Source organism: Brugia malayi, assembly GCF_000002995.4.
Source record: "Brugia malayi strain FR3 genome assembly, contig: Bm_v4_ChrX_scaffold_001, whole genome shotgun sequence".
Classification (NCBI taxonomy): Eukaryota; Metazoa; Nematoda; class Chromadorea; order Rhabditida; family Onchocercidae; genus Brugia; species Brugia malayi.
This window is the reverse complement of record NW_025062479.1, coordinates 4,571,431-4,583,674: the sequence shown is the minus strand read 5'-3', so window position 1 is coordinate 4,583,674 and position 12,244 is coordinate 4,571,431. Positions and strand designations below refer to the sequence as shown.

Here is a 12,244-nt window from a genome sequence, read left to right as displayed (position 1 = left end):
AATGTATACAGAAATATTTCATCTTTCTTATAAGTTATAAATGATCTCGAATATGTCATCGAATATATAGTACAAGACAACTGTCCTGATTTTCATTTCAGTAAATAAATTATTTACACTGAATAACTAATGCAGAATGTTTGGTTGAAGTCTGTAAATCTAAGCAAATCAGTTTTTAACATTTGTCAGCATGTCTTCATTTATCAGCGTTTTGTCGTTCAAACAAACTAAGGCACTTGGAAAAATCTTGAGATTAACGGTGATCGAGGCACCTGCAATACTGTAATGTCCAACATTTTCACTTCAATCGTCTAATTTGTATTCTTTAAAATATGGTGGATGACGTCATTTATAAATAGTAAAATTACACCATAAATACGGTCCTGTCGGTTGGAAGGCTTGCAAATATTGTGGTGCGCCTGAAAAGTTGCTGAAATTCACCCTTGCATTGGTAGTACTGAGAAATACTAAGCAAAGAGTTCGCTACAAATTAAAGAATATTAAAAGATGAAGCCTACATCATTTATGTGATAGAAAGCGCCTCGTTCCAAATAAGCACTTTCCGGTGGCACTAATATGCCTTTCTGACGCATTATAAATGGCGCTTTCTCCGTTTCTGCCACCGAACTTATCACGGGTACTGTATCAATAATTTTAAGAAAATCTTGATGAAGCTGAAATAAAGCAATTAACTCGCTTACCAGGGATTTGCTTACTCACATAAACTATGGACACTTCAGTAATTACGGACTGTCTGTACCTGTCTGTTTATTGTACTCTGCTGGTACAAAAGTTTTACATCATCAGATGGCCGCACGCCCAATGGTGCATACATTGCATAGGGACTGCCTCGGTGCGGCGTTGCCATAAAAAGTATCCCCATCGTGCTGCGACGTATTTCTGAATCATCTAATAAAATTCGCTTCACTAACAGTCCACCTGAAAGAGGCCTGCAGAAAGTAGGAATCACCTAAAACAACAAACAAGTATGATAAACTATCGTCAAAAAGAATTCAAAATATTTACCCATGCTATGACAAATGAACAGAACAGGTCGATCACCAATACCAGCTGTTCTGAGTTCCACCGCAAATTTTCGAGCCCTTGTGCTCAGTGTTTCAACAACTCCTACAAAATGCACAAGCGAGGACAAGTAATCAATAGCAAGTATTCGCATTGGAACAGGAACATCCTCTGGAAGCCATGCCTGAAATAAGCAGCTACAAACTATGCTATCAAGGATTGCTAATTTATATCAAAAAAATTCTCGTAAAAATTACCCTTGGCCAACATCGGGAGCGTAGTGTCTTTGAAGAATTATCTCTTTCTCGCCAGGTCCAAAAAACGCTACCGCGGATACCATGAATTAGCACTAGATCGACTGTCGGTGGTTGGTCATCTTCAGGACGAAAAAGTTCATATATATTAGTTTTTAATGGCTTTCTACTGCTATCAAAAACACTCAAACCATTATTGCAGATCTGGAAACTTGGCTAAAATTATAAAAAGATTCTTGTGAAAATCCTAAGCGATATAATATTCAATGGCATATAAATTATATGTGAATTTAAACAATTATGGAAGCGCATAAAATGTTCTAAATATGCATATTCAGAACAATCCAGGCACTTCCTTGTTATCATGAGATAAGCCAAACTCTACAATATGGATGATTTATTTTCCTATTGTATCCATGCTGAACGTTGATTTTGCTAAACAAGATGAATATTATAAGCTTTCAAATTTATCGGAAGAAAAATTTTAAGTAAATTTATTATAACAGCAATACGAAGTCTAAAAGAGGGGTAATATAATGTACCTTCTCAGCCATTAGAACTTCTTCAAAAACCTGTGAATTAGCCATAGCAGCGAGCACTGGAAGCCATTCTGAAAGTTCAATTTCATTTTTTAAACCAAGAAGAAAGCAACTCGGTTTAGTAAAGTAACAACGATGGAAATAACCTGAATTTGCAACTGCTGTTGCGCAGTAATCATTCTGCATGACAATGTTTGCTAATATTTTCAATGTATTTAAATAAATGCTATGATTCGTCTCTCGATAATGGTTGCAAAGTTCCAACAGTAGTGCAAGAATGTCTTGATTAATAAGTTCCCTTCCAAATCCAGTCTGAAATGCAAAATTTCGAATTAGATAAATGTGAATTTCACACTAATGTTTAACAGAGTGAAATAAATAATTAGTACTACGTGAAACTCTTGCTCAAGGTACTTCATCAAAACTAATAACTACTTCTGGAATAGAATGAATAGCGAAATTTGCAACAGAAGAAAGTGTTGAATGAAATCAAATGTGAGAAACTGTTACCAAAAAATAATAAGAAATACCTCGGTTATGATAACAAGCTGGGAAAGAAATCGATTCAAGCGTAGGTCTTGAGATCGGCGTCTTTTTAGAAAGTATTTATAAGATGAAGGATCATCTTCGTCACACATATGCGGAATTAACCATTTTACAGTTTCTTCCCACTTATCATCGATTATAAGCTACAACTTTGAGAGTTCTTCAAAAATTACGTTATAAATACAAAAATCCAACCTTTATTTTTAATAAATAGGGTAGTTTGCGGTATGATGTGAGGTAATAAAGGCTTCTAACCCTTTTTATAGCATTTTCCAACATTCCAACTGATTTAACAGATTTCTCAGCTAATGTTGTAGCAGTTCGATTACATAAGGGACTACCACGCAATGCGAGACGAAATCGAGCTTGTGTATTTAGGATGCAGAATTCGACGTCCGCTTCTGGAATATGTGTGGACTCTTCATTTATCTTTTGAATTACAATGGTTAGTAAAATTTAACTTGTTTTTTCGAGATACTCCACAGCCGCTTTAGTGTTCTTATTTTGGTTGAGCATTGCGATGGCTTGAACAGTATTCTGGATTTTTTCATCTCGACGACCTTTGAGTGTCGCGAACAGACTTCTGGGAAAAAAATTTTTACTCTCGAAGCATATGCTTAATTGCATGTCTATCTGAATTATGTCTCATTCCTTTTCTTTTTTCGAAGAGTATAAAGTAAAATAAATGAAAAGTGCTACTTAAATTATAAACAGAATTTAACAAGTGACGAAAAATTACCCGAATCTGTCCTGAAGTCTTTCTTATTTACTTCGCTGAACCTCGTTTTCTTTCAAAATTCAATTCAGTTGTGGCTGCAAAATTTGGGTACACAAGGTTTGAAAGGGTAACTCACCCGAGCGAAAATGGAGCGACAAGGCGCATCAGCATTTTCAACTGTTTCGGTGTGTATACTTGTTAATCTCTCCTTTTAGTTCAGAAATTTCATGATCTAAAATGACGGCTAATGGAAATATTAATTCAGAGTAAAATAGATTGCAGTAGAACATTCAGACGAGAATGTTCAGCAGCGACCTTTCAATATCATTCGCAACTGCTCTGTGGCTCCTGGCATAAAACGGTCATTCTCTGACTTGAATGTAATACACCCAAACTCCAGCAATTATTTGACACTTAGTGCGTGACACATGGCGCTAACGACACTCACGCATGCAATGATTGCAATGGTCAGAATGCAGCAGGAATGATAAGAGTTGAAGAACGTTGTGCAACTATCATTCTACACAACACACTATTTCTCTTCACCGTCAATTTCTCATTCACGTCTTCGCATTATAAAGTCCCAGTCTCTATTGTATCTCTGATTTTATATATTCAAATAATAGCACTGGTTCGTGAGTTTTCATCTGCATAAAAGTATGAGGCGCTGAAGAGAGTTAGAGATTGGGAAGTGCGAATGATGGAGAAGTGAGGAGAGAGAGAGGGAGAGATAGAGGGGACTTTCGAGGATCAGTAATTATTGTACCCTTAGTTGTTTTGTCCAATTATTTTCCCGCTCTAAACCTATTCGACGTAGTCAATTTTTCTTTTCCCTGATCGTATTCTGATAATCAGATGGTATTTTTTAAATGCTATTTCCGGAAGCGATAATTATTAAACTGTAATTGCTGACTAGAAGTTATTTTACAGATGGTGATTGCATTTAGCATATGATAGAGTAGGAAGAAGTTATAAGCTCTTTTTAATCAACCAAAGGAAGCAGAGATGGAAAAGAGACTGAAATTCAATATTTCACCATTTGTTACCAATTTATTTCATGTGAAGTGGTGCTTAAGATCGATACACTCCAAATTTTTATTACTGATGATGATTCCACATCTATCCATCACTACCGATATGAATAACTGAAATGATCAGTGGAATTCTTCACATCAATATTTCAGTTAAACGTAACTTATCTGGCATTAAACTTTTTTGAGAAGTGGTAAAGAGCAATATCAAAACTGAAGTTTTCTTGAGGTGTCAGCTTGGAAATGATATCCTGCATTTGATATACCTAAGTTGATGCGCAGCTGGCGTACTGAAACGAAACGTATTGAAAAAAAAAAAAAGTGGCCTGGGGATTAATCCTTCTTGTTACTGGAAAGGTAATCAAACTTGTTGAAGTCATACATGTTCAATTTCGAAAATTCGAATTCGCAGCAGGTTAAAAGAAACTTTCGATATGCATTCATCCTCAGCTACACTCTTACGGATCATCTCCGACAGGAGTAGCAAGCTCTTTGGATCGTGTCTGTGTTTTTGTGATTCGCTCCTCCTTTAAGTAGTTGCATTTGCCCACTTCATCGATAAGCTTCTCTTAGGCACTTACTCCATCCACCTATCTGTCTGTCCATCCATCCCTACTTTTACTTCCACTTTGTCTATCTGAATGTAATCTGCTGAGTAGCAGTGATATATCACTAGCTAATTAAGCGTATGACATCACCTTAATCATCATCCTTATTTGGGTACAACTTTTCAATACATTTCCTTGACCATCTCTCGCTCTATTATGAAAATCTTTTTTTTCTTTGTTTTTCTGTTATAATGCGCTTTTGACGATTATTGTGAGTTATTGCAACTATCTTAGGAGATTATCAACATAAGCTGAGTATGGCATCCGATGGGGCTTATTATCATCAGATGTCGTCCTCATATGCCAACAGTGCATAACTGAAAGTTTGCATGCGTTCAGGTAAACACTTGTCAATTTTTTTTTCCTTGACATTAAATTTCTGCTTGCTAATAACAAGTTGCATATTGCTGTTTGACCATTCTGCGTTTATAATCACTGAACACCAGTGGACTGGATGAAGTACAAATTGTGGATAATTTCTAAGTGATTGATAATTCTTATAAATAAGTGTGTGAGTCAGAGTTGAGTTGTTACTTGGTATCCGAATTTCTACAAGTAATCATATTATCTAGTGATTATTCAATGGCTGGTTTGAAATGTTATCGGTGTCCAATAAAATAATCAGATTTTCTAATTTATGACGATGAAAATTAAAATGAATCACAGTTTTTTTTTAATACATTCTTGTTTCTTTTGCATCATAAGTAAAATTAATAGAATAATGTACACTATTGTATACAGGGCTCCTTGCATTTGAAAACATTCTCTTTAACAATAGAAGTATTGCATTCATTCTTATTTAATCGGATCTTATAAAACTTCCCTCTTCTTCCTCATTTCTCTTCCTTCATACGTTCGAAAACTTTTATAAATATCTCTCCTCGAAATATTTACCAAAAGGCTTTCTTCTAATCACGAATTTAGTTGATTATATATATATATATATATATATATATATATGGGAAATAGTAAAAATGCACATTCAAAGAAGAAAACTTCTTTGCCAGTTCATCTTCCAATTCCGTTGGGGAAATCTCACAGCCAGCTGCTCTGCTATCGCCACTACCGAATACTCATTACGAGCTTGTGAACAAAGCGATTTAAAGTGCCAAATAGTAAAATGTTTCCGGATGAAGTAATGGAGTCTAATCTCATTCCTTTTTTCCAAACCATGTGAAGGAATGTTGATATTAGATGGCAAAGTAACAGATGCTAACAGATCTTATGCTCATTTATAAATTTGAATATTAGTATCAAATAATCTCTCGAAGAACCGTTAAGTAATATCTGTTACAAATTTTATAAGTGAATAAGCCATATTAAATTGTATTTTCATAGTAATTGTAAAAAAAGCTGAAAACACAGTTTTTGGGGTTGGTATTGAAATGTTGTTAGGGACAAGTAATTTCCATCTAAAAATATCTGAAGATTTTTTAGGAATATTTTCCTCTTTAATAATTTTTCGTGAAATATTGCTTTCTTTTTGTGTAAAGATCGAAGTAAATTTTTATTCATTTTTTTTTTTTTTTTTAAAGACGATCGCTATTTATTCCTTGATGGTAGTGGTAGTTGTAGTAGCAATAGTAAGAGAAATAAAAATGATGAAGCGGTATTCTCCGAGCGAAAAGTTCAGAAAAAGTGTTATTATTAAGCGGGGAGAGGAGAGGGGAGGAAAATGTTATTAGTTGAAGTTGGCAATAAAGACTAATGCAAGCCAAGAAGTGTTTCCGTTTTGTGTGTGGTTGTGAATATTGTTGAAGAGATCTTTAGTTGGTCTCCTTAACTAGGTCCATCATCATCTGTTATGGGGCAGTTCATTCTTTTAAAAAAGAACTGATTCCCTCAAGCCTCATTAAGCACGTAAGTACATCATGTTCTGTATCTCATCATTACTTGTTTCACTTGAATGATGACTAACTTTTAATTTTATGTTGCTGTTCACATTATAACTGGGAAAATTTTTATCAGTGATATCAACATCAAGCATTTACCGTAACGAACATTTAATCTATTAATGCTTATTATTTTCGCTATTGTCATTGCCATCTGTCATTAAAATCGTCTTTGCACTATTTATTCAAATGATATCGAAGCCTTTAGGTATCTCTTATACGAATTTTTGATATAAACATCTGAACATTTTAAGGGCAAAACTTAAAAAATTCTGAAGAACATTTAGATTGATTCAAAAATTTGCTGTTTTTAAAAAAGTGATGTTTCGAAAATAAAGCGCTCTACTTAATTATAGTTGAGAGTCTAGGTTTTGATTTTCTCAGCTAGGAAAGAAAGTGTAAAAAAGTTATCGAAAAGTTTAAATGCTCAAATGACTGATACATTTTTTATGTTAGATTCTGAACAAATGATCACAGTGACGTATTTAAGTACAAAAGGAAAAAGTGACCGTTATTATTTTGAAAGCGATTCCAAATGAAATATGAAATAATACATATAGCGAAATGTTTATATAACTCTATGATGAGTATTCTTTAAGCTCATATTCATTTTCATGCTTGCTTTTCCTTGTAAGTGCTGTTTTATATTTCGTTATTTCCTTCTAGGTCATTTTGGAAATGAAGTCCAATTCCCTTTCAATGTTCCTTCCAAAAGTTCAGAAATCCGACAACACTAAATTGCAGAAGTCAAAGAGAAAATGATTGAGATTAAAAAATATCGATCACAGAATTATATAAATGTTCAACTAATACTATAAAATCCTAAACAGCTATTCAAAGTTGATGTAACCATAACCACTTAGTTTGCTTTTCTTTTGTCATTTTTGTCACAAAAGATGCAACATTTCATTAAGAAATTAGTTCGTCTCACACACTGACTTCATTTCATCAAAACTTTTAGCCAAAATCACTAAAATGCATTTCCTCCATTAAGATATGTTCATTTATGATCCATTCAGACTGACACAGTGATGCAGTAGATTAAAGAACTTAAAGATTTAATGTTAATTATTTATTTTGAAGCTGGAAAAAAAAGCAGAATATAAAAAGTGAGGGAGACAGGTTGACAAAATTTTCTCCAAAAAATTAAATTGAGATCTTACTACTTTTATAGTGAATTCTTTCTTCATATTTTACATATAAATTAGATAAAAATATCTGTACTTGCCATGAATTCTCCAAAATTTACGCTTAATGGTATACTCTAGGAGATGTATAATGATCTTTACTATTAGAAAGTTTGAAATAGTCAAAAAAAAAGTAGTGAAACTGTTTCAAAGATCAATCAAATTGTCGGTATCATTCGTTTTGGACAAAAGTCTGCATGAATTTATAAGAAAGTTAAATTAACAACTTCGGAAATAATAAGTATGAAAGAATTTCATATTTCGTTTTTTAAATCTATTTATTATCATTATATTATCATTAATTTATGTTGCAATATCACAACTACATTTCTATTAGTCATTTCGAATATCACTTGCGTTCAAAAATTGTTTGAAATTATGAGTTATATTCATTCGTTTTGAATTTAATTTCCATTTTTAATTTACTTGTAGACGAGTTAAATTATACTGAAAGGCTTTGAATTAGGGTATTAGTTAGAATGGAACACATATCTCCTTACTTTTCTCTATAATCAAATTTATCTTTCTTCTGTACACAGCAAATGAATTTTATAGTTTATAAAACCTAACTTTTTTAATTATGAGAAAATATAATTCAAGCAATGTCATTTGCAGAGCCAGTAATTTGGTTCATTGTACAAGCAACAACGTCTATAACAATTGTTGCCACAGCGCTTGGCTATTTTGATTTCAGGTATTTTGATTATTTCGGTTTATTTCAGCGTTAAATAACGAATTCATTACTTAACTTTCTAATTAAAGATTGAGGTGCTTGACTACATAATACGATAGTCCATGAACTTAAAAACTCAAAAAAAAAGAGCTTAAATTCAGCAGAAAATCTTCTATATTACAATAAATTGATTTCATATTATATTTTCGCATCATTTAAAATTTTATATATTCAAGATTTTCAGTTCATCTGGAAAGTACTGCTACAGTTGTATGTCGGAAGCATTTCAAAAGCACTGGTCATTTCTTAGTCAAGTAATTTGTCTTTATTTATGAAATTTTATACTTTTTCTTAATTTATAGATTAAAGCAATTTTTGGTTTGGAAAACGCTTTTCAGTGATTTACGTTTATATTTGATTATAATTTTATTATTATAAATTTTGACTCAATTTTCTTCAAATTTACTTTAACTTTCATATTTCGAAATCTTTCTATGTTAAGACAGCAAAATATTTATGTGTGTTTGCAGCGTTACGACTTTTCATTATCAGATTATTCCCAAAAACTTTATCCTCAAAAAACTATCAAATATTTCGATTGAGTGTATGCATTTTTGAATTTAATGCAGTTTGGAGAACAGAAATACCTCGCATCATAAGTTTTCAGTAGGACAGTTTCTACAGACTGTTTGAACTGGGTTAAACTAAAGTGAGAGTTTGAACTTAAAAATGTGTCGCTAACAACTGACAATTTTTTTAGAGATTAAATAATAAAAAACAGCGCTGATTTTACACACCTTTAATTTTATTTTCAAAAGCATTGTGACTTTGTCAACAAGTCATAACATTGCAACCAAATAATCTCTTGAATTAATTTAAAATTAGGAATAAAAAAAGTTCTCAAAATATATCCTGCAATAAGAATAGATGTGTTTAGCAATGAAACTGTATTTTTGGGTCGAGAAAACTGAATGCAAATTTAAAACGGCATCTATAGAAGTAAAGAGAAATGTTAGAGACGACTTAGTGTGTTGGTGAGGCGTTTTTTATGCTTCCATAATAAAGAAGTTTTCAGTGGGCAAAGGAGGAGACATATGTATTTAGATCAATTCATAAAGTGAGCAAATATGGACTTGAAAAGGAGATAAAGAGATCTGATTTATACGACTGAGCAGTGAGGTACTTTTGGACGTTCATCCAAAATATATAATGTTGATGTCTCTAGCATTAGGACACTAAATCAATTTAAGCCTAACACTAATGCTGCTAAATCCTATTGTCCCATCCTGTTCATATAAAAATCGCTGCTAAATATGCTTAAATTTAAAAAAAGAAAAAAAAAAATAAAGAAATTGTTGATTTGGGAAAAACCCATTTTCGTTTTTCTGGAAATTTCAAATTTCGCATTTTTCAAATATTGGTGGAAATAGGATTTTTTTTTTTCCATTTCACATGGTAATATAAAGGAGATTATAATATGATATACAACAAAAGGATTTTTTATAGTAACAATGCTTGGGAAAGCAAATTGCACCAAATGCTGCTGTGTGATTGGGGATAGAAGAAAGCCTATCGGTTCAGTTTTGCAAGTAATTGAGTGAAGTTTTTTGTACAGTTGTTTAAGGATTTGAAGACATACACATTTCTGATTGGAATAAATAGAACATCGGAATTATAGAATTTGGGTGCAAAGTTATCAAAAAAAGCTGGAAATAAAGAAGCTGTAACTTTTTTTTTTTTCTAAAATTATGTGGCTTAGTAGAAAAATAGCTGAAGAAATATTTTAGAAAATTTTGACTACTTTGTGAAATTTTATGCAGTTATAATTATAAGCAAATGTACACGGAGAAATGTATACTCACACTTACGATGATATATAGGTTAAGTTAGCGATCATATAATTTTTTTTAATCGTTATCTTGGTTTGCACCAAAATATTAAAATTAATCACTTAATTTTGGCAATACGAAAATCTCCCAAAAATTCTCCAGCTGTATGTTATTACTTACTGAAAGGGAATCAGCTGAAGATTAAAGGCATTGGTGTTTGAACCCTTCCAGTAAGCCAAACAAGTACTGCCATGTGACAGCAGCATTTATGATCAGACGATCTTAATCATTAACTGTATGAAAACATTACAACTGCAGCTGAAAAGTAAAAAGAAATTTAAGTGTATTGAAGATAAGAAGTACTATTGCAAATAAAAAAGAATTCTTTCGTAAAAATGTAAATTTAGTGGGTTTTAATTTCTAGATTTACTTTATGCCGATGAATTTTACCGATTACTGCTACGATATGCCACCCAAAGTACATATAGGTGTCACAACATGCAGTCATTCCCTATGTGTTACTGTCATCGAACCTCGTATTTTGGCAGGTTTGTTTTTTGTTTGTATGATAGAAATTTTGAATCATCCATTTTTGAAATATTGCTTTGGAATTCATCAAAAAGAATGCGTTTATCAATGACAGATATGTTTAGTCATATTGTATTTGAGAAATTTCAGGGCATCACATTGGAAACAATGTTATCCGTGGATGCTTTTCTTCTGTGTTTAAATACGGCCCCACGCCATCCAATGATGGCTTTTCTACTTCAGGTAATTTTTTGCCTGTTCGCAAGTTGAAGTCTTTTCTTATTTTTAATTTATGCAAATGAGCTTGACCTTGATTTTTGAGCTGTAAAATTTTTTTTTTGAGCTGTAAATTTTTTTTGATTAAGTTTTGAGGAATCATGACTGTTTCGCCACTGTGAAGTATTTTAAATTCACTTTATTTATTCTGAATTGGTGTAATATACTTCTTAAAGAAAAATATCCTCTTATAGCCAAGAGAATCATCTTTTTATTGCTTTGTATTAGGGTGAATTCATTTTTTATGAGAGGAAATTTCTCAGTATTTCCTTGCAGAAGAAACTAACCGATGCACTTTATTAAATTTAGAGTAAAAGAAAAATTTTTCTTTCTTACTTCTTATTCAGTTCTTTGATTATTGTAGATACCTCGTGTAGTAGGATGCCTGCATATAAACTATTGCCGCCACACTTAGCAAGACGCGCTTCAAATCGCACTGTTGAATTGTGCTGGTGTTTTGGGCAGTTGTGCAATGACTATCCGTCAGCTGAATCTGCTGGATTCAGGAAACAGCTACCGTTGTCTTCATCCGTTTTTGTCTTAGCATTTTTGGTACAGATTTTTTACTGGAAATTGTTGATATGACAAATTTGTTTACTGGCAGTGTTGAATGAAAAAATTTGTAGATTTCACCAGTTCAAATGATAAATGTTTGTTTCAAAGAATTAGAGTAAATCAGTCTATCAGATTCATCGTTGGTCAGACCAAATCATTTAATATAGCCGATTTCTTAATTATTTTTAAATTTTTGTTTGAAAATCTGAAGTATTTTTTCATTTTATGTACTGCCTTATACGTTTCACAAAAGAAAACGGAAAAAGCAAAAACGCAAATTATGCAATTAATATCTCCCCTACATCGTTTTCGTCATCGTATGATCTTGTCCAAGTCAAGAATTAAGTACCTTTTTCTTGAGTTGCATGCAACTTCTATTCCTTAGTTAAAGATAATTTTATTACTAAGAACAAGCGAGCTCATCGAATTTCTTGAATAGAATATTTTTTGTTTATATTTAGGATATGTAAAATCGATGCATTTATTAGTGCCTTTCCCTTTGTGGATTTTAATTTAAAAGGAGGAATTTCAAAGTACTTTAGCTAATTAAACATTTGTATTTGTTCTACAAAAGATGCAATAGTT

The 12,244-nt window shown here is 32.3% G+C and overlaps 2 protein-coding genes across 2 annotated transcripts; one reads left to right on the top strand and one right to left on the bottom strand.

Annotated features, from left to right (window-relative positions):
- Positions 1–227: 227 nt before the first annotated feature.
- On the bottom strand, positions 228–3,245 carry Bm3426 (Uncharacterized protein; the record flags this gene model as incomplete). Its single annotated transcript, XM_043073629.1, has 12 exons — positions 228–272; positions 369–419; positions 519–674; positions 761–939; positions 1,027–1,207; positions 1,281–1,481; positions 1,820–1,887; positions 1,963–2,128; positions 2,347–2,505; positions 2,618–2,763; positions 2,824–2,945; positions 3,217–3,245. 12 exons carry the CDS (start codon positions 3,243–3,245, stop codon positions 228–230), a joined length of 1,503 nt encoding a protein of 500 aa, XP_042929563.1.
- Positions 3,246–5,048: 1,803 nt separating this feature from the next.
- Bma-hot-8 (Uncharacterized protein) lies at positions 5,049–11,689 on the top strand (the record flags this gene model as incomplete). Its single annotated transcript, XM_001899383.2, has 6 exons — positions 5,049–5,058; positions 8,414–8,492; positions 8,716–8,785; positions 10,725–10,848; positions 10,979–11,071; positions 11,469–11,689. The coding sequence occupies 6 exons, from the start codon at positions 5,049–5,051 to the stop codon at positions 11,687–11,689; spliced, it is 597 nt and encodes a 198-aa protein (XP_001899418.2).
- Between the last annotated feature and the right edge of the window lie 555 nt (positions 11,690–12,244).